This window comes from Crassostrea angulata, chromosome 8, assembly GCF_025612915.1.
Source record: "Crassostrea angulata isolate pt1a10 chromosome 8, ASM2561291v2, whole genome shotgun sequence".
In the NCBI taxonomy this organism is placed as follows: domain Eukaryota; kingdom Metazoa; phylum Mollusca; class Bivalvia; order Ostreida; family Ostreidae; genus Magallana; species Magallana angulata.
The window spans coordinates 45,647,127-45,674,769 of record NC_069118.1 but is presented as its reverse complement, the minus strand read 5'-3'; the positions used below and the strand labels follow the sequence as shown (position 1 = coordinate 45,674,769).

At 36.9% G+C, this 27,643-nt stretch overlaps 1 protein-coding gene across 1 annotated transcript; it reads left to right on the top strand.

Moving 5' to 3' along the window:
• Positions 1–9,762: 9,762 nt before the first annotated feature.
• LOC128159902 (uncharacterized) lies at positions 9,763–12,688 on the top strand. Its single transcript, XM_052823126.1, has 2 exons — positions 9,763–12,480; positions 12,574–12,688. Exon 1 carries the CDS (start codon positions 9,826–9,828, stop codon positions 12,235–12,237), a length of 2,412 nt encoding a protein of 803 aa, XP_052679086.1. The 5' UTR covers positions 9,763–9,825; the 3' UTR covers positions 12,238–12,480; positions 12,574–12,688.
• Positions 12,689–27,643: the final 14,955 nt, after the last annotated feature.

Genomic DNA, 27,643 nt, shown 5'->3' with positions numbered 1-27,643 from the left:
CTCCAATTGACTGAAGTATATTGGTTTATGCAGAGTTTTGAAGATAATTTGTTCTCCATTACAGTAATAGGTACTTCTTTTTTTTACTGTTTTATATGTATACGCAACTGTACACTCTATATATTGTCAAATACTGTTGAATCTAGATCCATGACGAAAGCTATTTTATGGAAGATTTAATTTCTTATTGAAATGAAAACCGACGCATTCATGAAGTAAAATCCCCAAAAATAAGCAAATGAATCACAATCTACCAAAAACAAAAATGGTCCCAACGAATTAAACGATTTAACAGTAATTATAACAAAACGAAATCCTATTGCATCATAACGGTTGCTTGGGACGACAAACAGCGTATATATTATAATAAAACTCTAAAAATGAAAAAAAGTAAAACACTTCATTTGTTCCATCCAGTGTACTGAGAACTGATCTCTTGCTGTATACAGAGAAATATTCGTCCCAGTTTTATTTTTGCCCCCTTCGTCCTTGTTGTCAGCGGGCGAATTTGAAAGTCTCAATTTTTCTTCTCCTTAAACACAACCTTGTCTGGAAAAAATTAAGACTGCACAAACCATTTTTTTTTCAAGTGAGAGACTGTGGAAATAACACTAGGCGAAACTAACCCTCAATACAGTATGTAAAAAAAAATCTAGAAAAAAAAATTAATTAGCCAAACTTGTCGGCAGAGGCGATTTCCATTAACTTATCATTTTAACATATAGATTGACTTTCAGTGTGACAGAGGAAAATTGCTTTAAATATATGTTCCCTTTTCCCCATTATTCCGTTTCTTAACAAACCAGTCTGTCCAGCTAAAGACTAAACGACTAAACAACGAAAAACTAATTCACGTCTGACGTGATCTCAATTATGATTTTGTCGTAGATCAAGGCTTGTCGTTTATCAATGTGACATTTATAATATTAAAATGTATTTACATACGTATACAATTATATCTTGTATATCTTTATTACTTTTGTAAGCAATCGCTTTTTGATCAGATTAGCAGAAAATGTTCTTCTTCACTACTACTACTACCACTTAAAAGTTTTAACAAGGTTCCTCGTCGAATACAACTAATAATTGTGGTTTTTGTTGTTGTTTTTTTTTCTTTAAAAGAGATTTTCACAAAGACAGACAAAAATGTTGAAAAAAAAAACCTAATAGGGGCGTATTCAGTAAGCTGAATATGAGTGTCGAAAATATCATACTTGTATAATATAACAGGCATTGACATATTACAAAAATAGTTATAAACTTTTTTTACATCATAGAGCCACATCTTTGACAGATAATTCGATGGTGCAATACGACAAGGTGCTTGATTTATCTAGTATTGTATAAGGTTGGTTTGAAAACTCAAATGGCTGTTCCTTGTATATGCAATGTCAAGGCTTCGTTTTTTTTTCAAAACCAGGTATCTGAAACTTTTTGGAATTTATTTTTGACATGGTAAAATATTTTCTTTATAAATTGATACCTTAATCCTTTGATTCCTTAAGAGTAATTACTATTGCTTGGAGATACGCAGGGAATAGAAAAAAAAATGCTATTTTGTGTGTAATATAACACATATGTCCTGCTATGAATATATACGAATTAAAAATTCTTTTACTTAAACATGTTTACTTTGATATCGAGTATTTAAAGATCATGTTTTGACAAAGCAATTTAAATCGTTGAATGATTTAAATGAAGGTAATGTATATAAGTGAAGCGGGCAGCTTATTGATGTATTTTTTTAGCAAGAGTTATTCCCCTTTGATTAATTGATTTTTGATTATTTAAATAATGTTACCAATAATTACCAATTAGTGTAATGATTATTTTTTATACAATAATAAATATTCAATGTAACTAAGGTGTTGTGCATATGTAGTTTTGGATAAGGTTGGGTTACTTTGTTTATTTTTGATTTCCCGTTTTTAGATACTTCAAATTATTTTAGGCCGGCACATATATAGGGACAGTGTCAATTGCGTGATAGAAGGAACGACTGTTTGGGGTTTAACTTGAAAAGGTACGGATAGATTGAGGGTGTGGACATCCCTGCTCCTTCTAATCTTCGTGTTATTTAACCTACGATACAGAGTGTGCGGTCATCCCTGCTCTGTATCGCATTGATACAAGTGTGCGGTCATCCCTGCTAGTACTGGTGGTGGTTGTGGCGGAGCACTAGTGTGTGGTCATCCCTGCTGGTGTTCTGGCCTTTCTAGCGCAAGTATGCGGCACTCCCTGCTTTCGTTAGGTTGCGTTGTTGGCGCAAGTGTGCGGTCATCCCTGCTTGCGTTAACGTTGGTATCTGTTCAGTTGCGTAAGTGTGCGGTCATCCCTGCCTGCGTAACGTTGAGTCCCTATATATGTGCAGGAGTGGTGATTAAAGTCTGCACTTGTAAGTATTGGCAGCAATCAGGGCTATCCGATTCTATCTCGGGTACGGGCCCGCGGGGGATCACAGGCAGTGACCCCCTTGCACGTTACATAAGCATTAAAATATTTGATGCCATTAGAATCTCCGCAAAGTCTGCTTCCTAATTAAACCGATTTCCCTAGGTGCATTCTGATCAATACATGTTTTTAAAAAGTTTTTTTTTGTTGGCACTTAAATTGAACGTGTGAATATTGCAATTTAAAGGGTTAGATGGCGTTTACCATTGTTGTTTACTTTATTATACTATTATATTAATTCCCTTAAGAAAAAAAATATATCTGTATAACTATTTAGCTAAATATATTCAATTTTCAAAGCTAAACATTTTTCTTTACAAAAAATCTTAGCAAGATCTGATGGCGAATTTGTTAACCACCAAGCCTCCTTAAATAAGAGACTCCTGCAAGCATGCAAATGACAAGTGCATGGCGTAACGAGCAACAAACTAGATTTTTTTAACACCGATTAAAGACATCAGAATTGGTAGAATAATATACTCACAACTAAACATTATGTCCTGATTGACTACAACATTTAATAAAATCATGCTGATTATTTTTCAGATGAGTTGAGCTATCGATCGAGAGAGCGAGAGAGAGAGAGAGAGAGAGAGAGAGAGAGCTAGAGAGAGAGAGAGAGAGAGAGAGAGAGAGAGAGAATTCAGTTACATAAGGGCAGTTATATTATGTCAAAGTTCTGTTATGTCAAGTTATACTAGTATTATGTTTTCTACTGTCAGGTATACAAAATAATAAAGATACATTTACACGTTACAATCTTTATTACACTATTGAACAACTGAGACCATTTGCATATAAATGTATTGGCATTTTGTTTCAATTCAAGATATTCAGATATCATTTTTTGACCTCGTGCAACTTGTTCCGAAAGGGGTATTGCATCGCTGCTGTGCGCGCGCGCGCGCGCGCGCGCGCGCGTGTGTGTGTGTGTGTGTGTGTGTGTGTGTGTGTGTGTGTGTGTGTCTTCTTTTGGATATTTCAGGATCCAAAAAAAACCCTTACATGAATGTCTATCGAATTTCGTACAACTGTTTGCCATGGTAAAAGACAATACACATTTATTGTCAAGTAAATTGGGTAAACATTTATTACAAGATCGTTAAATTAACAACATTTTCAACAGGAATTTTTCTACGACTTGACAATTGAGACTTGACTCCATTCTGCGAAACTAAAGCAAATATAAACAGTTCAAATCAACAAATTGATTTCTTTCCTGATTTGGATTTTGTAAAGGTAAGAAACAAATATTTTATAGCAATTATTATTAGAAGAATATCTAAAGTTTAAATTTCAAAAGGGCGATTAGAGACTAAAATCTTCCCATCTCATAAAAACAGGCAGCCGAATTTCGGCATAATTTCTCTTATTACGAAAAGTTGAACTTCTCTAAACATGTATACATATTCCTTAAATTATGGATTTTCATTTATAGAATTTCTTGACGCGAGAGGACAATCTCTTTAACTACTAATTTAAATTATGATTTTTTTTTGATCTGTTTTTTAATTCAAGAGATAAAAAGAAGAGAAAAATACACTAACGCGGCAGATTCTATAAATTTTTTACAGAAACCGTACTTAAAGTTTGTTTAAGATTTTATGCACCGCAGTTTTCAGAGTTTCCAAGACTTTCTTTCATTAAGGGTTGTCTTTCTTTTGAAGAGACTGAAACTGCCTAGAACTGAGAAGGCTCGATGGTCTTGGCCATCTTAAAACTAGTTTAATTTCGTTGAGATAAAGACGTCCGTATAAGAACTCAGGAAAATGGTCCAGTTTGAAAGCTTGAATATTGGATATATTTAATTACAAAATGTCAGTTATGGCAGAATATACATGTATAAATCTGAAAGTTTAAGGCAGATCTAATGGTTATTTTGTAGACCAACCAGCCTCCTTAAAGCACGTATAAAGTACTTCCACAAAAGATGTTATCTATCAAAATAATTATGATCATAAAGATTTATGTATCTTTCTTTACAAGTATGTTTCATATCTGTAATTTAGTTTTATATTATTCTACACTGACGACTCTCTGCTATAGAATGTCATTCACTATGTACATGAACATATTGCAGGCCAAGAGGAGTGTTAAAAAATTATATAAATGTTATTTCAACTTCTTCGCGCGGAAACCTTGTAAATGCTGGTAGCTTACTTACTACATATACACGTAAGATTGAACCCTGAACCGTAGCAGAATAACATTTCCTGTTTGCAATTCACGGCACTTAGGTACAGTGTATATTGCTTTTTAGAGAGGATTTATTACACTATACTCAAATGACTGGCAAAAGGGCAAACAATATGCTTTTGAAATTGGGGCAACCGATGTCTCTGTCATATGAGTTGCTTAGAGTGTATATATATATATATATATATATATATATATATATATATATATATATATATATATATATATATATATATATATATATACACAAGTATTGTAAAACATCTGAAGAAAATGAAAGCGCTTAATGTTTTACTCGATCTTTGTGTTTTCATTTATTTAAGTTATATATATATATATATATATATATATATATATATATATATATATATATATATGTTACGCCCGTACAGGCTACCATAGGTAGAACTCTTTTGTCAAGTGAGGTAATTTTATATCTTGTTACATTATTCTGTTTATTTGGCGGTAAGCACATGGTGCAGCAAAGTCAGGAAAACCCTCATATATTACGAAAATAAGGCACAAGGAGGTAAATACATTTATATTTTGTGTAAAGATCATTTGCTTATTCCAATATTAATTTTCAATACAAGTATATTGAATTCTGTGTAATTGTTTACAGTTTCACGGTGAAGTTTGGTACTGTTTGTGACTCTGCGGCGGGAATAACCGTATTTTTGTTCTACATTAAACTTCATCAGTCAAAACCAAGTAAACCTTGTTTTATCTACGAGAGGGTCGATCCATAACCGCACATCTCTGCCGTAACAGTGAAACTCCTTCCGAGGAATCGTAAAACGGTGAGTGTGACCTATGGAAGCCTGAAGACGCCATTACCGATGCTGTGATTGAACGTAACTGCGACATGTGATGTTTCTTTGATGATGTGTAACTGTGAACGAAATATTTGCGATTTATAGTGATAACATTGCGATTTATATTGATGATATTGACTGGTTTAAAATTGTATGGCGGCACGTTTGCGTTATAAGGTGACAATTTTTAACACAACATTTTGTGTTTGAATGTGCAAATAACTGGTTAAACTTTATTGCTATAGCAATAATATCTGTGCATATGAACAATCATCAGAACTGTTCTGTAGATCTGAACTGCATTGCAACCGTTTATTTTACATGTTATACAATTTACATGTTTTGTAGTCAGTGTTTATGCATGTGTACATGTATTTACCTCATGTGCTAAGGGAAGGTTCAGATATTTTATTGCAACACTTTATTGCATAATAGCTACAGGTATTTAGCATTCTATTGTTTGTAAGTGCAGTCTTACTCTCTGTGTTACAAATATGTCGGACGACGGGCGCCTTATACAGATGCATTTTCATTTATTTCTCCCGAATCAAGGAACGAAGCGAACACAGATCACGACAAAGAAAATACTGAAGAAACCTCTGAAGGAGCTGCTAAGGACTCTGAACAAGCAAACCAGACCTACACAGTAAGGCCGCGTGATCGCAAAATGACCCCGAAAGGTTTAGATTGGCAAGTCGATAAGATATGCTCAGACTTCAAGCTTCATGTTTCAAGATGGCGGAAGTGTGCCTCTTCTATTGAAATTCTTATCTCGGATTCGAGTGATACCAAGCACATTAGACGAGAAAGAGACATTCTTATGAACATTATGACTACTCTAAGTGAAATTTATGATAGGCTGAAACAAACACTTACCAATGAAGAAGATGTGAAGTACAGAGACTTATTAGATCAGTATCAGGGAAGATTAGAGATTACTTCTGGAGATAATCATACATTAATGAGAGACATCTCAAACTGTTTAAGAGAACTAGAGTGTGACTCGGTTTCCAGGGCTTCGAGTAGATCACACAACAGTCGTACATCAAGGTCATCGAGGCATTCCAATACGTCCCGGGGTTCTAGAGAGTCGATAGATACAGTCATAGAGGCAGCGGCCCTGAAGACAAAACTGAAGTATATTGACACGGAGGCAAAACACAAAGCAGACCTTGAAAGGATCAGAGTCCAGAAGGAGCTTGATATAGCCCAGGCTAAGTTAGAAGCACTTGAGACTTTGGAGGATACTGGACCATTCTTATACAGTGACTTTAAACATTCCGTCCCGGAGCTTGACTCCAAGGAGCATGTTAAAAGATTTATTGATACTCAGGTCAGGCCAGAAGAGGATAAGGCCAAGATAGAACCAGTGTCTCAAGCGCCTCCAATTCTGCATAGGAACCTCATGCTGCCTACGTTCACTTCTCCACAAACACAGCAGGAAAATGTTGCCACCAGTAATGCATCAAGAGTTCCGCTAAGCAACGTAGACTTGCAGTCACTTGGTAATCCTACACCGCCTAGTAGTGGTCTTAGACCTACGGAGCAAGGCTTATTAGATCTGGCTACTTCACTAGCGAAGCAAGTTAGTCTAGGTCGTTTACCTCCTCCTGAACCTACAATTTTCCTAGGAGATCCTTTGAAGTACCCTAGCTGGAAGGCATCATTTCAGACACTCATAGAACAACGTCAGATTCCAGCATCAGAAAGAATTCATTACTTAAAGAAGTATCTGGGTGGATCAGTTAAAGACGTTGTAGAAAACTATTTTCTACTGTCGACAGATGATGCATATGAGGAGGCAAAAGGACTATTAGAACAAAGATATGGTAATGCGTTTGTTGTTGCCAATGCATTCCGAGACAAACTGGAGAAATGGCCGAAGGTAGGACCAAGAGATGGTGTTGGGCTGCAGAGATTCGGCGACTTTCTCAAACAGTGCTACACAGCTATGCAGAGCATTGGGAGCTTAAACATCCTCAACGACGAGAGAGAAAACAGACGATTACTAAGCAAACTACCAGACTGGCTAGTAACAAGATGGGGTAGAATTGCCACTCAATACAAAGAAGAGAGGATGGAATTTCCTCCATTTAAGAACTTCATGGACTTCATAGTTAAAGAAGCTAAGATTGCAACAGATCCTATAACCTCGATAGAGTCTGTGAAGAAGTCTGAACTCGCCCATACAGAGCCGAGTAAACCACGACCTGATTTCAAGGCACGACAGCGAGGTACAGCTGACTATGGAAAACGGTCTTTCCTGACAGATGTTGATGAGGATCAGGTTGCAAATGTGAATGTTGCAAATAGGAGTGACAGAAGAAGAATTTGTGTTTTGTGTGAAGGGAATCATGAACTAGATGACTGTAAACAGTTCTTAACGAAGAGTTTGGAAGGAAGAAAACAGTATGCGAAACAGAAAGGTCCTTGTTTTGGATGTTTACATGCGGGTCATTTATCAAGGAAGTGTCGTCAGAGAAAAAGATGCAGAACTTGTTCCAAGTTCCACCCGTCATCCTTACATGGGGACGTATATCAACGAGGACAGCACCAGATGGTGGAGGATATTAAGACAGTAGTGTCAAAGGAGAGTTCATCAGGAACAACACTCATGAATCACTCTGGAGCATCTAGTAAAAGTACCATGATACTTCCAGTGTATGTTTCACATAAAGAGAACCCAGATAGAGAGAGGTTAGTTTATGCACTACTCGACACACAGTCGGATACCACCTTTATTCTATACAAGACTTCAAAGGCCCTTGGACTTGAAGGAAAACCTGTGAAGCTAATGCTTTCTACCATGTATGCAGAGAATAAAGCTGTAGATAGTTGTAAGATTGGAGGACTTCTTGTGCGTGGTTTCAACAGTGAACATAGGATACCATTACCGGAAACGTACACAAGAGAGATCATGCCTGCCAACAGATCTCATATTCCGACACCGGAAATTGCAAGAAGATGGCCTCACTTGGAGGTTATTGCAGATGAACTTCTACCTCTTGCTGATTGCGAGGTTGGATTACTTATTGGCTACAACTGCGTGAAGGCTTTGACGCCTAGAGATGTTATCGTTCCATCCGTAGACGGACCTTATGGTCAACGCACTGACTTGGGGTGGAGTGTAATAGGCATAGTAGAGAATGACTGTTCAACGGAATGGGATGAGGACCCCATAGGAATTAGTCATCGTATTGTTGCGTGCGATGTGCCTACAGAACTTTGCAGATCTGAAGTTTCAAGACCAGACCATGTTGTATTTTCCTTAAGGAACAAGATAAAGGAAGTAATCAACCCTGAAGAGGTAGTTAGGATGCTTGAAGTGGACTTTAGCGAGAACTCAAATAGTTCTAAACACATTTCCTATGAAGACAGAAAATTTCTGGATGCCATGGAAAAGGGGATTCATAAGCTGGATGGGCATTATGAAATGCCATTACCTTTCCGAGAAGCTATGCCATACCTGAGCAATAATAAAGACATGGCATTACAGCGACTGCAACATTTGCAGAACCGATTTGCAAAGGATGCACAGTATTGTGAGCATTACATTTCCTTCATGAGAGAATTGATTTTGAAGGGTTTTGCAGAAAGAGTACCAGAAAAGGAAATCAACGTTGATAGTGGACAAGCATGGTACATTCCACACCATGGTGTGTATCATCCGCAAAAACCAGGAAAGTTGCGTGTAGTCTTTGATTGCAGTGCGAAGTATATGGGCCAGTCATTAAATGACCATCTGCTACAAGGACCTGATATGATGAATATGCTTGTTGGAGTTTTGTGTCGTTTCCGCAAAGAGCCTGTTGCCTTTGTTTGCGATATTGAGCAGATGTTTCACCAGTTCAAGGTGAATGTGGAGCACAGAAATTATCTACGATTCCTGTGGTGGGATGACGGCAATTTCAGTAAGGATCCTACTACTTACCGGATGACAGTACACCTGTTTGGAGCAGTGTCCTCCCCAGGATGCGCCAACTTTGGCCTGAGACAAGCTGCTACTGATGGAGAACTTCAGTTTGGATCTGATGTTGCGAACTTTATCAAACGAGACTTCTATGTTGATGACGGACTGAAGTCGGTCGCTACTCCAGAGGAAGCCATTAGCCTTATAGAGAGAAGCAAAGAGTTATGCTGTGGAAGTGGTTTGAGATTACACAAATTCCTCTCAAACTCGAAGGAAGTTTTGGAGAGCATTTCAGCTGACGATAGGGCAAAGGGACTAGCAGGTATCGACATACATCAGGACAAACTTCCCATTGAGAGAACTCTAGGTATCCAGTGGTGTATTCAGACAGATGCATTCCAGTTCAAGATTACCCCGAAGGACCGTCCCCTTACTAGACGAGGTGTTCTTTCGATGTTAAGTTCCGTATACGATCCACTTGGATTCATTGCGCCTTTTGTCCTAGTTGGGAAACAAATCTTGCAGGAAATGTGTAGAAACCAAACAGATTGGGATAGTCCTCTACCAGAGAACTTGCGACCCAGATGGAGATGTTGGAGGGATGATCTCGAGAAGCTTGGTTCCTTGGAAATCAAGAGATGTCTTAAACCTGAGAACTTTGGAGATGTCGTAGTGGCCGAACTACACCATTTCTCAGATGCAAGCACTATTGGTTATGGCCAGTGCTCACATCTACGCCTTATAGATGACAAGCAACAAGTACATTGCTCTTTAGTTATGGCCAAATCCAGAGTCACGCCACTGAAGCAAGTTACTGTACCTCGTTTGGAACTTACTGCTGCTCTCGTTTCTGTTAAAGTCAGCTCCCAACTTCTAGAAGAGCTCGAAATTAGCAATGTCGTTGAATGGTTCTGGACAGATAGTACTGTTGTCCTTGGATACATTGCTAATGATTCTCGGCGTTTTCACGTTTTTGTCGCCAACAGACTTCAACAGATTCGTGACCGCACGGAACCCTATCAGTGGAACTACATCAGTTCAGCAGAGAACCCAGCAGACATAGCATCACGTGGAATTACAGCTGCTGAGTTACGAAACAGGAAGGAATGGTTCAGAGGACCCAATTTTCTATGGGAGTCCAGTTTACCATTTTCTGGTCAACCTGTTAGCAAGCCAAGTATATCAGAGGACGATCCTGAGGTTAAGCGTTGCCAGGTGTTTGAGACGAAGGTGGAACCTACTGAATATACGTCACTAATTGACTATTTAGAACGTTGTTCTGATTGGAATCGTGCCAAGAGACTCATAGCAAACTGTCTTAAGTTCAAGACGTTGCTTAAAAAGATTCCTTGTCAGAAGGCAACAGATGCAGTGCCTTCAAAGGAGCAAGGATTGCCTGTAGCTTTATTAGAGGAAGCAGAATTGGCCATTGTGAGATTAGTCCAGAAAGAGGCCTTTAGTGAAGAATTGAAAATTCTGAACAACACCAAGGGATGTGAAGATGTTAACAGAAAGAAGTCTGTTCGAAAAACATCCTCCCTTTACCGACTCGATCCATTTCTGGATAATAATGATGTTTTACGAGTTGGGGGTCGTTTGCAGAAGGGAGAATTTACGTCTTATGTTAAGCACCCAATCATTTTACCAAGGAAGTCGCATGTTACAAGGCTTATCATCAGACACTTTCATGAACGCAGCAGACACCAAGGACGAAGTATCACAACCAATGAGATTAGATCAAATGGTTATTGGATTATTGGCTGCAGTTCTGCTGTGTACAGTCTCATTTCAAGATGCGTGAAATGTCGTAAACGTCGCAGTCAAACACTGGATCAGAAAATGAGCGACCTACCTGCTGACAGACTTGCAGCAGAGGCACCCTTTACGTACAGTGGGGTAGACTTCTTCGGACCATTCTACATCAAAGAAGGGAGAAAAGAATTGAAGAGATATGGAGTTTTGTTCACATGTATGTCTTCAAGAGCGGTGCATCTAGAGAACGCAAACTCTCTCGACACCAGTTCATTTATCAATGCTCTGCGCAGATTTCTGTCGATACGTGGACCAGTAAAACAATTGAGATCAGATAGAGGTACTAACTTTGTCGGGGCTGAGAGAGAACTCAGAGAATCTCTAGAAGAACTAGACGACAGTCGCCTGAAGCAGTTTCTAACAGCAGAAGGATGTGATTATATCAGTTTTAAAATGAACATTCCGTCAGCGAGTCATATGGGCGGAGTTTGGGAAAGGCAGATCAGGACAGTTCGCAATGTGCTTTCTTCTCTCTTGCAGGACTTTGGATCTCAGTTGGATGATGAGGGTCTTAGAACCCTTTTCTGCGAAGCTATGGCTATTGTCAACAGTCGTCCACTTACCATCTCGAACTTGCATGATCCGTTTGCCCCTGAACCAATCACACCTAACCACCTTCTGACCATGAAGTCTAAGGTTGTCTTACCACCACCTGGTGAGTTCCAGACGCCAGATTTGTATTGCCGTAGGAGATGGCGCCGCATACAATACTTGGCCAATGAATTCTGGACACGTTGGAGAAAGGAATATGTTCAGATTCTTCAGACGCGTACAAAGTGGTCGTCAACAAGAAGGAATATCCAAATTGGAGATGTCGTTATAGTGAAGGATGATAACCTGCCCCGGAATCAGTGGCATCTTGGTCGTGTCATAGATACATATGCAAGCGAGGATGGGTTGGTCCGTAGTGTTAGATTAGCTATCGGAGACAGCAATCTGGACAAGAAAGGCAAGAGGAACGGTCAGCTTTCAACACTTGAAAGACCTATTCACAAGTTAGTCTTGTTGTTGGAGAACGAGACCGGGGAAGACCCCACCGAGGAGCCATATTAGGAACCTATTTGAGTGTTTCTTTATGGACATTTTATTAGTTGTGAGATTGTATATATGTTAAAATTAGTTATTCACTAATTTGGGGAGCCATGTTACGCCCGTACAGGCTACCATAGGTAGAACTCTTTTGTCAAGTGAAGTAATTTTATATCTTGTTACATTATTCTGTTTATTTGGCGGTAAGCACATGGTGCAGCAAAGTCAGGAAAACCCTCATATATTACGAAAATAAGGCACAAGGAGGTAAATACATTTATATTTTGTGTAAAGATCATTTGCTTATTCCAATATTAATTTTCAATACAAGTATATTGAATTCTGTGTAATTGTTTACAGTTTCACGGTGAAGTTTGGTACTGTTTGTGACTCTGCGGCGGGAATACCCGTATTTTTGTTCTACATTAAACTTCATCAGTCAAAACCAAGTAAACCTTGTTTTATCTACGAGAGGGTCGATCCATAACCGCACATCTCTGCCGTAACAATATATATATATATATATATATATATATATATATATATATATATATATATATATATATATATATATATATATATATGGTTTCAGCTTCGCACATCCACTATCTATTGGTGGTTGATATCTTACTTGTTGCAGGCAGTATGCAAAACCAAACATCTTTCTAATGATACGTATATTGCAATTATCAACATTATAGTAAATAGTCAATTACTTGGTAATTCTCCGTTTGGTAAAGTATGGAATTGTAATCCACAAAAATGAATCATGAGTTGATCTAGACCATTTTGCTACCATATTGGTAATATTTAATTTGGCATCATGGACAGCCACTGTGTTTATTGAATGATAATTTTCCAATTAACAACTATGTTTTACTTTTTAAAAAGTGCACGTATCTCTAACATGTGTTTCGTGTGTTGCTCTTATAACGCATGGAAACCAAAAAAAAAAGTTATCTTCTCGTGAAATCAAACATGGTAGAAGTAATTGCAGTTAAATTCTAGGGTAATTTAAAATATTTTAAACTTTTAACTAAGGATATTGACACATCCCTTACAATCCCCAAAAAACTTTGCATGCTAGCTTTACTTATACCATGGAGATCCACAGAACTGTCTGCATGGAAATTCCGGGTGGCGAAAAAAAACAAAGTAGCAACGATCTGATGGGACGGTGATTGTGAAATATAAATGTGTCCTTCTTGTTGGCCTTGTGATGACGTTCTCTATATCATGGCATATTCCCGGAATCGGATTCGAGAGAGCCTTATATTATAACCTTAGAATTATTTCAAGATCATCGATGTAACTCAGTGGATTATTCTAGATCTTGTTCCTACTTTTCTCTTCGTAAATTATTCCTCCGACTTATTATAGCATAGGAAGCCGCCATATTTAGTTTGTTCCTACGATGTATCATGATCAACTAGATAATATGTTTTACGGTGTGACCGTTGGGGCGAGCGCAGAAGGAACCACACATCTGTCATCATTGTTAAATGCAACCAGTGGACTTGCCCTAACCAAAAAACTTTGGCTTTGTCTCGAAAACTTTTACCACCGCAAGGAACCCGAAATTATCAAACTTTTATTCCAATGACCCCCTTCCTAGTCTTATACACTTAAACAAACTACCACTGAGCATTAATAAAATGTTAAACAGACTTACATTGTATTAAAATATTTTTGATAAACACAACGCCGGTTTTTTTTATGTAGATACAATTTTGTTTTATCTTTTCTTTACCTTTTAATAATGATCATTAAAATCAGTAAAAATAAATTTTGTCTGTTATTTCTCATTTTGTTCCTTGTTGTAACCCGTGTTTTAATTATTTTCCTCAGTGACATTAATTTTGTTTTAAATCTTTTTAATTTTTGTACGCTATATAAGCGTTGTAGACATGTGCCCTCACCCCTTTCTTAGTGTGTGATATCCAATATTATTTGACCACATATATGCAACTATATAACAAATACATGTACCGGTAGATATTTTAACAGTTTAATTCTTTTCATTTATCTATTCATTACAAAATGACGTGGCTGCACGTAGATCTAATAATGATTAGACTTTTCTTTCTTAATAATTTTTTGTCACCTACCTAACGTATGTATATATGATTGGATCAATATGACAATAGATTTAGCATGGAACTTGCATGTGTATTTACTAAGCAAAAAAAAAAACCATCAAAACAAAACTAATCAGCCAAAGAGTCACCGTTAACACTGATACTGAGTACTTCCTACATGATCCAGTACATATGCTTGATCCACCTCTAAATATATCGCGGGAAATTAAAACGCGAGATCTTTGTGACGTCATAGTTAACATTCTTTTGCGCTCGACAGTTTTCGTAAATTGTCGGACAAATTCGGAGAAGGAAATGACGTCATATGTCAGCAAAAGTTCAGTTTTTTTTACGTAAGCTTATGTGTTGTTTGCTGTAATGTTTTTAGAAGGATTTTTTAAATTGTTAAATGAAAATGATGTATGCGATGTAGAGGTAAGAATTTTCCGTAGAAACACTTTCTGTTCCACCATGTTGCTATGCACCGCAAAGGATCACTGGGATAGTAGAACGTTTTCACGTGGCCTCATAAAATTTTCTTTGAACAATGTGCAGATTTCAACTCGAATTTCCTCCGTTCGTACACGTTGTCTATGGAGCTCGCTACGCGAGCGGCGCTTCGCGCCGCCTCGCTGCGCTCGCTATAATAAAAATACCATTTGTAGTTCATTATATACCCTTTTAAAGTAATGACTTTGATAAAAAAATTTCACTTCCAATTCCTAAAAACATTCCACCCCACCGTTCTCAAAGGCGGTAAATTAGATTCACTTGTGCTTACAAATTATTATACAATCAACAAATAAGAAATTCATTTCCATGCAGAATTTGTGATTTATACATATTATTATTCGGAAAGCGTAACGTATCTCGGTATTGAAACATCTTGATGGGCCTTCTTAACACACTTCGAAAAGTTTTGTCAAAGTGCGTTGCCACACTGCTGTGACCAGTCAGCAGAGGATGCCTTCTCCTCCATGGCCCCTGGTCCTACTTCTAAGTTGTTTAGAAGTCCGCGTTTGGATTATGTATCCTTTTTATAAAACAACAGATATAATATTATATTTATCTCAAGATTTTAAAATAAATCTTAAATAAAAACTTGTTAAGTTAGGCAATTCATCACAATTTAAAAAATGAAAATGCATCAATAATCAGTCAAGAGTAATGCAAAATAATGTCATAAAATGCCAGCATTAGATTAGATTTTGAAAAGTAATTCATTACATTACATTACCATTACTTGTAATGCTAAATTTGTGGCATTACACATCACTAGCATTTGTAATGCATTGCAATACATTACCACATTACATTAAGCACTGCCTCAAGTCTGGTATGTAATGAACATTATTATCAGATAGAGCGATCAATGATTATTCGATTATAGTGCTAGTTAAGACGAACGAGTATCTGATATAAAGTTAATTAGCTACGTACTTACCGTCTTAGAAAGATATTTTAATTTCCAACTTAGTTGGTGCAGATCATCTGCATCAAAGGGAAAAGTAATGATAACAGTAGATAAATACATTGATCTTTTCCAAAGATGTGTTCAATTTTTCGTTACATATGTCTTAAGTGACAACAAGCCAATAATGTATGATCTAGTTTATGAAAAAGATATTAGTATATAAAGAGAAACTAATCAGAAAACACTACCGTTTTCGAAACACTGCATGATTGTGCGGATCTAAGTCAAGCCTGAAACCCACAGTAAAATTTGACTGAACTCAATTCACATAATAATTTTTTTTAAAAATACGCTTCGGACCAAAAAGCGAACACTCTTCGCCCCCCCCCCCCCCCCCCCTCCCGGAAAGTTTTAAGATCTGTGCGTATATACAGTACTTATATTATACATGTATCAGATACTATTAAAGACAATATATATGTTTTAAATTCCATGAACATAACTTTATTAATCTCCTTATTATTAGCAATGTAGATAAACATAAATTATGTTAAAAAACGGCATAGATTTTTTTTTTCAGTTTTTGTATGAACTTAAATCTGTTTTTTAAGAAAAAAGAGGGAAACATCTTATGGTGAAAATATTTTTTATATTTTCAATGGGAGGGTAAGAAGATTGAAAATGTTTCCTATATTTAATATATATTCAAATAAGTATTCAAAAAATTTCGTTAAAAGTAGAATAAGAAATATTCCTTAAGTTTTGTTTTTTTTTTTTTTTATTTTTTTTTACAGAAGATGTTATTTTGCTATCGTATATTTGATATTTTAATCTGTCAGTGAACTGTGATAAAATCGAATTGAACCACTAATTTTCTTAGAAATTGGTATTTGATTGAAAAACGGTAAGAGTAACTATTCCTTTAAGATTTATTGTTATCTTATTTAATTCGAAATTACATAACTGACAAAATTAAAGCTGTCATTGAAATGATTAATTTTGATGATTTGAAGATGAAGCATAAACAGAAGTCCTGACCCCGCCATCACGGGAAATTTTATCAAATACAGTGTTCAAGGATATCGACAATAATAATAATCTTGACAAATTGACGTCAAATTCTAAGCTGGCAATTTGTCAAAGATGTATTTATATAGTGAATGTTTAAGCCAAATTGAATATAAACGAACTATACCCGACACCGACCGAATTCTCACAAGCAAAATTTAATGCAATTGGAATCCTTCAAAATCAGATATATCGACAATCAAGTATGATCTTCTAATCTGAACGGTTATTCAACATCAGGTCCATTGCCATGGTTTTCATAATTTTAATGACTAATGATGGTTGTTTCTAGAATTAATGTTTCCTTTAACTGAATTGAACTTAACCTTAGAATATTCTAGATACAGTCAACAATATGCAACTTACTTTAGCCATTTTTATTGTAACAGTTATCTTATAAATCTTCATAAAACTACATTGATAGAGTAAAATTTATCATTGTCCATTACATAGGAATATATTAATAAAAATCTTTTTTCTACAAAAATTCATAGGAAAAGGTGCAACTTTAGTAAAAACAGCTGCCTTAGATAGTATAGATTCAAATTCATCGAAATCATATTTTTCTGGAGTAGAATGCAGCCAGATAGGGGGCTCCAATTTTACAAAGAAAAAACATTTTAAATTCACAAAAACTCAAATGTTAATTATAATATATGATTTTACCTATATGCAAACATTTTGACATATTGTTGATTCTCTAGAATTGGTTGCAGAAGGATAAAACGTACGCTCAACTAGGACCCCAGGTCACCTGCTAATTCACACTTACCAAATCTGTGCACTCCGCTACAAAATGTAGTGCATAGCAACCGCAAAGTGAAAGTAGAATAACTAGTACCACTACTTAGCATTTAGAAATGATATACAACAGGCAGAAATGTATTTTTATTAAAGAATACCCCTCTAAGTATTGGAAGTACACTATAGATGATAAAAAATTCAACATTGACTGTTATTTGAAAGATATATGATATACGTTATATAGACATAAGGTGACCTGTGGTCCCTCAAGGATATATAAGTTAAATGTAACACAAAATCCTCCTCATTAAAATATCAAAGTACTTCACCTTCTTACTCTGTATACGTAGGTGTAGCCTGTAGAAAGAAGTAGTTTCCCCCCCCCCCCCCCTGAAAATTATAACAACACATATATATCCAAGACCTAAAACGAACTCTGGTTTATCTACAATAGATGATATTTTATGATTCTTCATCTTGTAAAATAACATTAACGGATCTCTTACCACCGTATTGATTTACAGAATTGATAATTATACTACATCAATTTCGATCATAAGGTGACCTGTGGTCTCCTTTTGGATATTCCACTTAAGGTGACCCTTGGGTCCCCTACAGTAGATGACTTTTTTGAATCTCCATCTTGTAAAATGACATTAAGTGACCTCTGGTCTTCGTTATTAGTTAACAAAAAATATAACGACATAGATCGATTACCAAAGGTGACCTTTGGTTTTCCTACAGTGGAAGGCTTGTTGGGAATCTCCATCTTTTAAAATGACATTATCTGACCTCTGGTTAACGTATTGATCTTTGAATTAAATCTAAACCTTTTTGAAACCAAGGTGACCTCTAAATTCCTTTTAGATATTCCTCTTATAATGACCACTCGGTTTCTCTAGATCTACAGTAAATGACTTCAGGTAAATGTCTTTCTTGGAAAAGAAGGTGACATCTGGTATTCGTATTTATCAACAAACTATTACATTGATTTAGGACATATCGAGACCTATCATCTTGAAATTCCATTCAAGCTGACCCATGATCTAACAAATGGATGACATCTAGTGAGTATACATCTTGTTTAATGACATTTGGGGACCTCTGGTATCCTATTGATAAACAAAATTATTGCTACATTAATGTAGGACATAAGGGGACCTCAGGGCTCCTCATGGATATTTTACTAAATGTGACCTCTGCTCTCCCTACAATAAATGACTTATTTGAATCTATATCTTGTAAAATGACATTAGGTGACCCCTGATTTCCGTTATTAATGGACACAATTACAACAACAGACATCGCTTTCCAAAGGTGACCTTTAGTGGATGGCTTCTAGGGATATCCATCTTGTTATGACATTAGCTGACCGTTTCTATATTAAAATTATTTTATTGATGAAGGACCTGAGGTGACCTCTGGTCTCCTTGTGCATATTTTTACTTCAGGTGACCCCTGATCTTCTACCATGGCTGAATACCTATCATGTAAATGACATAAGGTGACCTCTGGTCTCCCTATCGATAAGGAAAATAATTATTTAATTGATAGGGGACATGAACTGACCTCTGGTCTCCTTATGGGTGTTTTTGCAAATGACATACGTTGACATCTGGACCTCATGTCATTTTAAGAAAATTAAAACTACATTGTCTTTAGACCCAGGCTGACGTCTGGTAGCCTTTTAGATATTCACTTAGGGTAATCCCTCGTCTTCCCACTGTGGATGGTTTTGGTAAATCTTTACCTTAATTGTATATTGACATTTTGTTAAAACTCAGGTCTCCATATTGAATCAAAGAATTGCAACGTCAATCTAAAACAATTGGTGACCTCTGGTCCCCTTATCGATTTTTTACTTAAGGTGACCCCTGGTCACCCTACCGTGAATAACCTTAGTGAATCTACATCTTGTAAAATCATCTGAGGTAACACCAGGAAGTCAAAGAATGAATGAAGACTTATTAATCTCCATCTGCAAAATGCATCTGCCGACCTCCAGTTTCCGTATTGATTTACAAAATCACTACGACATTTGTGTAGGAAATACATGTAAATAGGTCACTTCTCTTTCTCTCATGATATTTCAATTACTACAGTGGATGACCGGTAGCTCTCAATCCTGTAAAATGACATAAGGGGACCCCTGGTCACCCTACAATGGATGACCATTGACTCTCCATAGTGTAAAATGACATAAGGTCATGACTGGTGACTCTCTGTCCTGTAAAATGACATAAGGTGACCCTGGTCACCCTACAGTAAATGACCGGTGACTCTCTGTATTGTAAAATGACATAAGGGGACCCCTAGTCACCCTACAGTGGATGACCGATCACTCTCCATAGCATAAAATGACATAAGGTGACCTTTGGGCACCCTTCAGTTGATGACCGGTGGCTCTCTATCCTGTAAAATGACATAAGGTGATCCATGGTCTCCGTATTGATATAAAGAATTAATACAACAGTGATAAAAAAGCTTAGGTTACCTTTGGTCCCCCTAAGCATATTTCATTTAATATTGTGTAAAATGACATACGGGGACCCCAGGTCGCCCTACAGTGGTTGACCGGTGACTCTGCATTGTGTAAAATGATATAAGGTGACCTGTGGGCACCCTGCAGTGGATTACTGGTGACTCTCCATCCTGTTATATGACATAAGGTGACCCGAGATCTCCGTATTGTTATAAAGAATTAATACAACAGTGATAAAAAAAAATTAGGTTACCTCTGGTCCCTCTAGGCATATTTCATTTATTCAGTGTGTAAAATGACATACGGGTACCCCTGGTCACCCTACAGTGGTTGACCGGTGACTCTTCATTGTGTAAAATGATATAAGATGACCTGTGGGCACCCTGCAGTGGATGACCGGTGACTCTCTATCCTGTAAAATGACATAAGGTGATCCATGGTCTCCGTATTGATATAAAGAATTAATACAACAGTGATAAAAAAAACTTATGTTACCTTTGGTCCCCCTAGGCATATTTCATTTATTCATTGTGTAAAATGACATACGGGGACCCCAGGTCACCCTACAGTGGTGACCGGTGACTCTCCATTGTGTAAAATGATATAAGGTGACCTGTGGGCACCCTGCAGTGTAAAACTGGTGACTCTCCATCCTGTTATATGACATAAGATGACCCGAGATCTCCGTATTGATATAAGTTAATACAACATTGATAAAAAAAAACTTAGGTAACATCTGGTCCCCCTAGGCATATTTCATTTATTCATTGTGTAAAATGACATACGGGGACCCCAGGTCACCCTACAGTGGTTGACCGGTGAGTGACTCTGCATTGTGTAAAATGATATAAGGTGACCTGTGGGCACCCTGCAGTGGATTCATGGTGACTCTCCATCCTGTTATATAACATAAGGTGACCCGAGATCTCCGTATTGATATAAAGAATTAATACAACAGTGATAAAAAAAACTTAGGTTACCTCTGGTCCCCCTAGGCATATTTCATTTATTAATTGCGTAAAATGACATACGGGGACCCCAGGTCACCCTACAGTGGTTGACCGGTGACTCTGCATTGTGTAAAATGATATAAGGTGACCTGTGGGCACCCTTCAGTGGATAACTGGTGACTCTCCATCATGGTATATGACATAAGGTGGCCCGAGATCTCCGTGTTGTTATAAAGAATTAATACAACAGTGATTACAAAAAAACCTTAGGTTACCTCTGGTCCCCCTAGGCATATTTCATTTATTCATTGTGTAAAATGACATACGGGGACCCCTGGTCACCCTACAGTGGTTGACCGATGAGTGACTCTGCATCGTGTAAAATGATATAAGGTGACCTGTGGGCACCCTGCAGTGTATAACTGGTGACTCTCCATCCTGTAATATGACATAAGGTGACCCGAGATCTCCGTATTGATATAAAGATTTAATACAACAGTGATAAAAAAAATTAGGTTACCTTCGGTCCCCCTAGGCATATTTCATTTATTAATTGCGTAAAATGACATACGGGGACCCCAGGTCGCCCTACAGTGGTTGACCGGTGACTCTGCATTGTGTAAAATGATATAAGGTGACCTGTGGGCACCCTGCAGTGGATTACTGGTGACTCTCCATCCTGTTATATGACATAAGGTGACCCGAGATCTCCGTATTGTTATAAAGAATTAATACAACAGTGATAAAAAAAATTAGGTTACCTCTGGTCCCTCTAGGCATATTTCATTTATTCATTGTGTAAAATGACATACGGGTACCCCTGGTCACCCTACAGTGGTTGACCGGTGACTCTTCATTGTGTAAAATGATATAAGATGACCTGTGGGCACCCTGCAGTGGATGACCGGTGACTCTCTATCCTGTAAAATGACATAAGGTGATCCATGGTCTCCGTATTGATATAAAGAATTAATACAACAGTGATAAAAAAAACTTATGTTACCTTTGGTCCCCCTAGGCATATTTCATTTATTCATTGTGTAAAATGACATACGGGGACCCCAGGTCACCCTACAGTGGTGACCGGTGACTCTCCATTGTGTAAAATGATATAAGGTGACCTGTGGGCACCCTGCAGTGTAAAACTGGTGACTCTCCATCCTGTTATATGACATAAGATGACCCGAGATCTCCGTATTGATATAAGTTAATACAACATTGATAAAAAAAAACTTAGGTTACATCTGGTCCCCCTAGGCATATTTCATTTATTCATTGTGTAAAATGACATACGGGGACCCCAGGTCACCCTACAGTGGTTGACCGGTGAGTGACTCTGCATTGTGTAAAATGATATAAGGTGACCTGTGGGCACCCTGCAGTGGATTCATGGTGACTCTCCATCCTGTTATATAACATAAGGTGACCCGAGATCTCCGTATTGATATAAAGAATTAATACAACAGTGATAAAAAAAACTTAGGTTACCTCTGGTCCCCCTAGGCATATTTCATTTATTAATTGCGTAAAATGACATACGGGGACCCCAGGTCACCCTACAGTGGTTGACCGGTGACTCTGCATTGTGTAAAATGATATAAGGTGACCTGTGGGCACCCTTCAGTGGATAACTGGTGACTCTCCATCATGGTATATGACATAAGGTGGCCCGAGATCTCCGTGTTGTTATAAAGAATTAATACAACAGTGATTACAAAAAAACCTTAGGTTACCTCTGGTCCCCCTAGGCATATTTCATTTATTCATTGTGTAAAATGACATACGGGGACCCCTGGTCACCCTACAGTGGTTGACCGATGAGTGACTCTGCATCGTGTAAAATGATATAAGGTGACCTGTGGGCACCCTGCAGTGTATAACTGGTGACTCTCCATCCTGTAATATGACATAAGGTGACCCGAGATCTCCGTATTGATATAAAGATTTAATACAACAGTGATAAAAAAAATTAGGTTACCTTCGGTCCCCCTAGGCATATTTCATTTATTAATTGCGTAAAATGACATACGGGGACCCCAGGTCACCCTACAGTGGTTGACCGGTGACTCTCGATTGTGTAAAATGATATAAGGTGACCTGCGGGCACCCTGCAGTGGACTACTTGGGACCGCAGGTCACCCTACAGTGGTTGACCGGTGACTCTCCATTGTGTAAAATGATATATGGTGACCTTTAGGCACCCTGCAGTGGATAACTGGTGACTCTCCATCCTGTTATATGACATAAGGTGACCCGAGATCTCCGTATTGATATAAGTTAATACAACATTGATAAAAAAAACTTAGGTTACCTCTGGTCCCCCTAGGCATATTTCATTTATTCATTGTGTAAAATGACATATGGGGACCCCAGGTCACCCTACAGTGGTTGAGCAAAATTGAGCTGAGAATGATCAAATGAAATTTGAGAGTCATTCGTGGAGTTGAAAGCAAGATACAGAGCTGAGAATTCTTTGTAATGTACACAACGCTCGAGCCCTGTTTTTTGTTTACATAGGTTCAATATACGAGTAAGAAAATTGTAAACCTGATTTGTCTATCTTTTAACTTATTTTAGGCATAAACAGTTTCTAACGTTTAACACATTCATTTGAGGTCTAAAATTGGAATTTTCACTTTAACATTTAAAATATAAACAAACGCTTTGTTTACTTTGCAAAGAAGTTCAAGCTCTGTAACACTCAAATTTCGGTTGCTTATTAAGAATGCCTTACTGAAGCATTGTAAATATTAAAATAGGAAAGGTGATTTTTGACCAAATTCGTGACCATGCCAATATAAGGTAACCTCTGGCTTTGGTAAATCTTCACCTTGTATATTAAAATATTTATTAAATCTGGTCTCAATATTGACTCAAAGAATTACAACATCAATCTTAAACCATTGGTGACGTCACTTATTCTTTTTTTTTACCTAAGGTGATCTATGGTTATCCTACAGTGAATAACCTTAGTGAATCTCCATCTTGTAAAATAATATGAGGTAACACCAGGTAGTCAATGAATGGATGAAGACTGATTAATCTCCAATTTGCAAAATGCATCAAATGACCGGTGACTCTCCATACTATAAAATGACATAAGGTGACCTCTGGTCTCCCTAAAGATAAAAATTATTACTCCATTGATTTCAGACCCACGTTGACCTCTAGTCTCCTTGTGAATGTAATTTGATATTTAGCCTTCTTACAGTGATTGACTTTTGGTGAATATCCATCTTCAAAACTACATTAAGGTGTCCTTTGGTCTCTCTATAGATTCACAAATTATTACCTCATTGATCTAGGACCTAAGATGGCCTCTGGTGTAATTTTGAATAGTTTACTTAAAGTGACCCATACTCTTTAGACTAACAAAATTATTTTATTGGTTAAAGACCTAAGGTTACCTCTGGTTTCCTAATGGATATTCCACTTAAGAGGACCCCTTGTCTTCCTACAGTGGCTAAATTATGTTGAAGCTCTCCACCTTGTAAAATCTTGTAAAATGACATAAGATGAACTCTAATCTCCCTATAGGTGAACAACATTTTTATTTGATTGATTTAATACCAAAGGTGACCTCTAGGCTCCTTACAGTGGCTGACTTCTGGTGAACCTCCATCTTCAAAAATGACAAAATGTGATCCCTGGTCTTCTTATAAATTATCAAAATTATAACAACATTTATAACGGACCTATAGTGACCTCTGGTCTTCCTTTGGATAATCTATTTAAAGTGACCCCTGGATTCTCTACAGTGGATGCCTTCTGGTGCAGCCTCCTTTACACATTTTTTTAAAGATAGAGTTTGGTGGTGAACGTTAAAGCATCAGGTCTACCTTAAATTTTAGAAATTATGTTTTAAGCTATAAACTATATATTTTTGTAGAATTTTATTATAAAGGAGATCAATATAATATAAAAATGGTCACGATCATCGAACCTCCTTAATATGTGACCTCCGGTCTCCCTAAAGATTAACAAAAAATTATTACTTCAGTGATCTAGGACCAAAGATGAACTCTGGTGTCATTATAAATGGTTCACTTTAGATTAACAAAATTATTTAATTGGTTAGCTAAGGTAACCTCTGTTCTCTTTATCGGTGTTCAAAGTAAGGTGACCACTAGTCTCCCTACAGTTGCTTCTGGTGAATTAATCTCTATCTTCAAAAATGCATAAAGGTCAGACCTCTGGCTTTTTTTTTTTGATATTTCACTTAATGTGATCAATGGTCTCCCTATATAGATTAATAAGATTATCATTTCATTGATTTAGGACCTTGGGTGACGTTGGGTCTCCTTATTGAAGTTCCACTTAAGGTTAAGGTAGTCTCCTACAGTGGCGAACTTTTCGTGATTATCCATCTTCAAAAATGGCATTAGGTGAACTTGGTCTTCCAATATATTACCAAAATTATAACAACACTTGATTCAGGACCTAAGGTGATTTCTATTGATATCGTTTTTATAATGATCCCTTGTTTCTCTACAGTGAATGGCTTCTGGTGAATCTGTATCCTTAAAAATCTATAAATCTCTAGGCACGTAGCATCGCTTTTGAAAGTGGGGGGGGGGGGGGGGGGGCAGAGTCATCCAAAAAATCTTAAAACTCTTGACAAGCAAAAAAAAAAGTTCCCCGAAGTCTTCAAAATCCTAATCCGTGGGGGACTGGGGGGGGGGGCAGCCCCCCCCCCCCCCCCACTGATGCTACGTGCCTGGACCTCTAATTTCCCTATAGATTAATAGAATTCATAGGTCCTAATATAATATGACCTCTAGGCATATTATGAATATTTCACTTAAAGTGACACCTGCTCTATTAATTACCGAATTATTTTTCTCTCTTCATATTTAAGACCTAAGGTAAACTCTGGTCTCAAACGAATATATTCCACTTAATTTAACCCCCGGTCTCTCTAAAATGACTGACTTCCAGTAAATATTAATCTTGTTAATTGTCATAAGATGACCGGATGACATATCCCCATTGATATTACACATTAGGTGACCCCTGGTCCCTACAGTGGATCACTTCTGACGAATCTCAATATTGTAACTTTTGTTTCCGTATTGATTAACAAAATGATTACGACATTGTTTTAGGACGTAAGGTGACCTGTGGTCTCCCTATGGATATAGAAAAAAAGAAAGTAGATTTACATTCTTATCTTCACTTGTAAAAGAGTTCCATTCGTGCTCATTAATACACTCATTTTGGAGAACTATTTTCGGGTGACCCAAGGTCCTAGTTGAGCGTACGTTTTATCCTTCTGCGAATTGGTTAGCCCCTAGACAATTCATTGGCTTTACAAATTTGATGTAGATTTAAATCCCATTTGATATATATCTTCTGAAGAACTGTAATGCCCAATATGTAAAATGACTAATGATAAAATGACTTGTGATAATTAGAGATCAATAATAAAATTTATATAATATCCAGCGGGAAAATAGAACTTTTTTGATACGGAATCTGTTATGCTAGTTTGTTCGGATTTATTATATAATTATGTCTCTGTAAAGCTGATTTTGTGATGTCTATTACATGTAATTGTTACTCAGGTTGCCCATGTGCCTCTTTTTTAGCGATATATTCATTGTTTGGATACAACGTATAGAAATACCTTATCTTATCTTATCTTCTTATCTTATCTTATCTAATCTTATTTTATCTTATATTTTGCACTCGTTGTCAGCGGGCGAAATTAAAACTGAGCAAATTCGAATGTCTTAAAGTGTCTCCCTAAACTTACCTGTCTCTATATCTCCAGCAAAACAGTTTGCAACTATCGTGCGAAAACAATAACATAGTGTACGATATAAAAACTTAAGAAGTTACGGACAGAATAAAACAGATTTGTTTCATTTTAAAACTTGACAACGCTTTAGCCCATCTGTAAATATTTTTCACCGAAATTGTGTAGAATAATATTAAGTGATTAATATTCTACAAATAGCTGAAATCATACTTCATAATGAATTCAGATTTTTTAAAAATTAGTACATGACCTGCACTTACGCGATTTTAAATGTACTATATTTAAGCAAAACATAACTGTCGTGACAGCATTCTTCTTAAAGCCCCAATTTTGTTGAAAATCACACATTCAGTGTCATTTAACAATAAAATCGAAGTATCTGAATGTGTCAATCGCAAGGCGAAGGAAATTAATTTCATTAGTTCCCACGAAATCGAGGTAAAATTCTATTGTTTAAGGGCATCAGACAATCAAGGCTGGTCTTTTCGATGAAATAGGTAACATCAATTTGTTTTAATGACCTAGACTAAAACAATCAATACCACGCGTAAGTTAGCGCAAAGCGATATTTCTCTTTGGTGTGTAATTTTTTTTACGACTTGGTCTGATTTCGCATCATTTCAGATGATAACCAATAATGAATAAGTATATGTCTATTATAGTGTCGATACTTTTCGGAAAGTATTACGCACACGTTTCCTGATTTCAAATATCGAAGGTTTTCTATATGAAAATTCCGCAAGTATCTAGTATCGGAATGAATATGAAAATGTACTTTTATATTTTTCGTCAGTCATGCACTCCATGCTTTGAACTATATACAACAATTCTGCATTTAGGAGTAACGATGTTTTCCACACCTATAACTCTCTTGTACTTTAATCAGAGAGATGAAAAAAGTAAGATAAAATCTTGAGTGTTCGAATAGAAGCA

Excerpts from the sequence above, each read along its gene's own strand:
- LOC128159902 (XM_052823126.1), top strand. The coding sequence starts at position 9,826 with ATGTTAAGTTCCGTATACGATCCACTTGGATTCATTGCGCCTTTTGTC.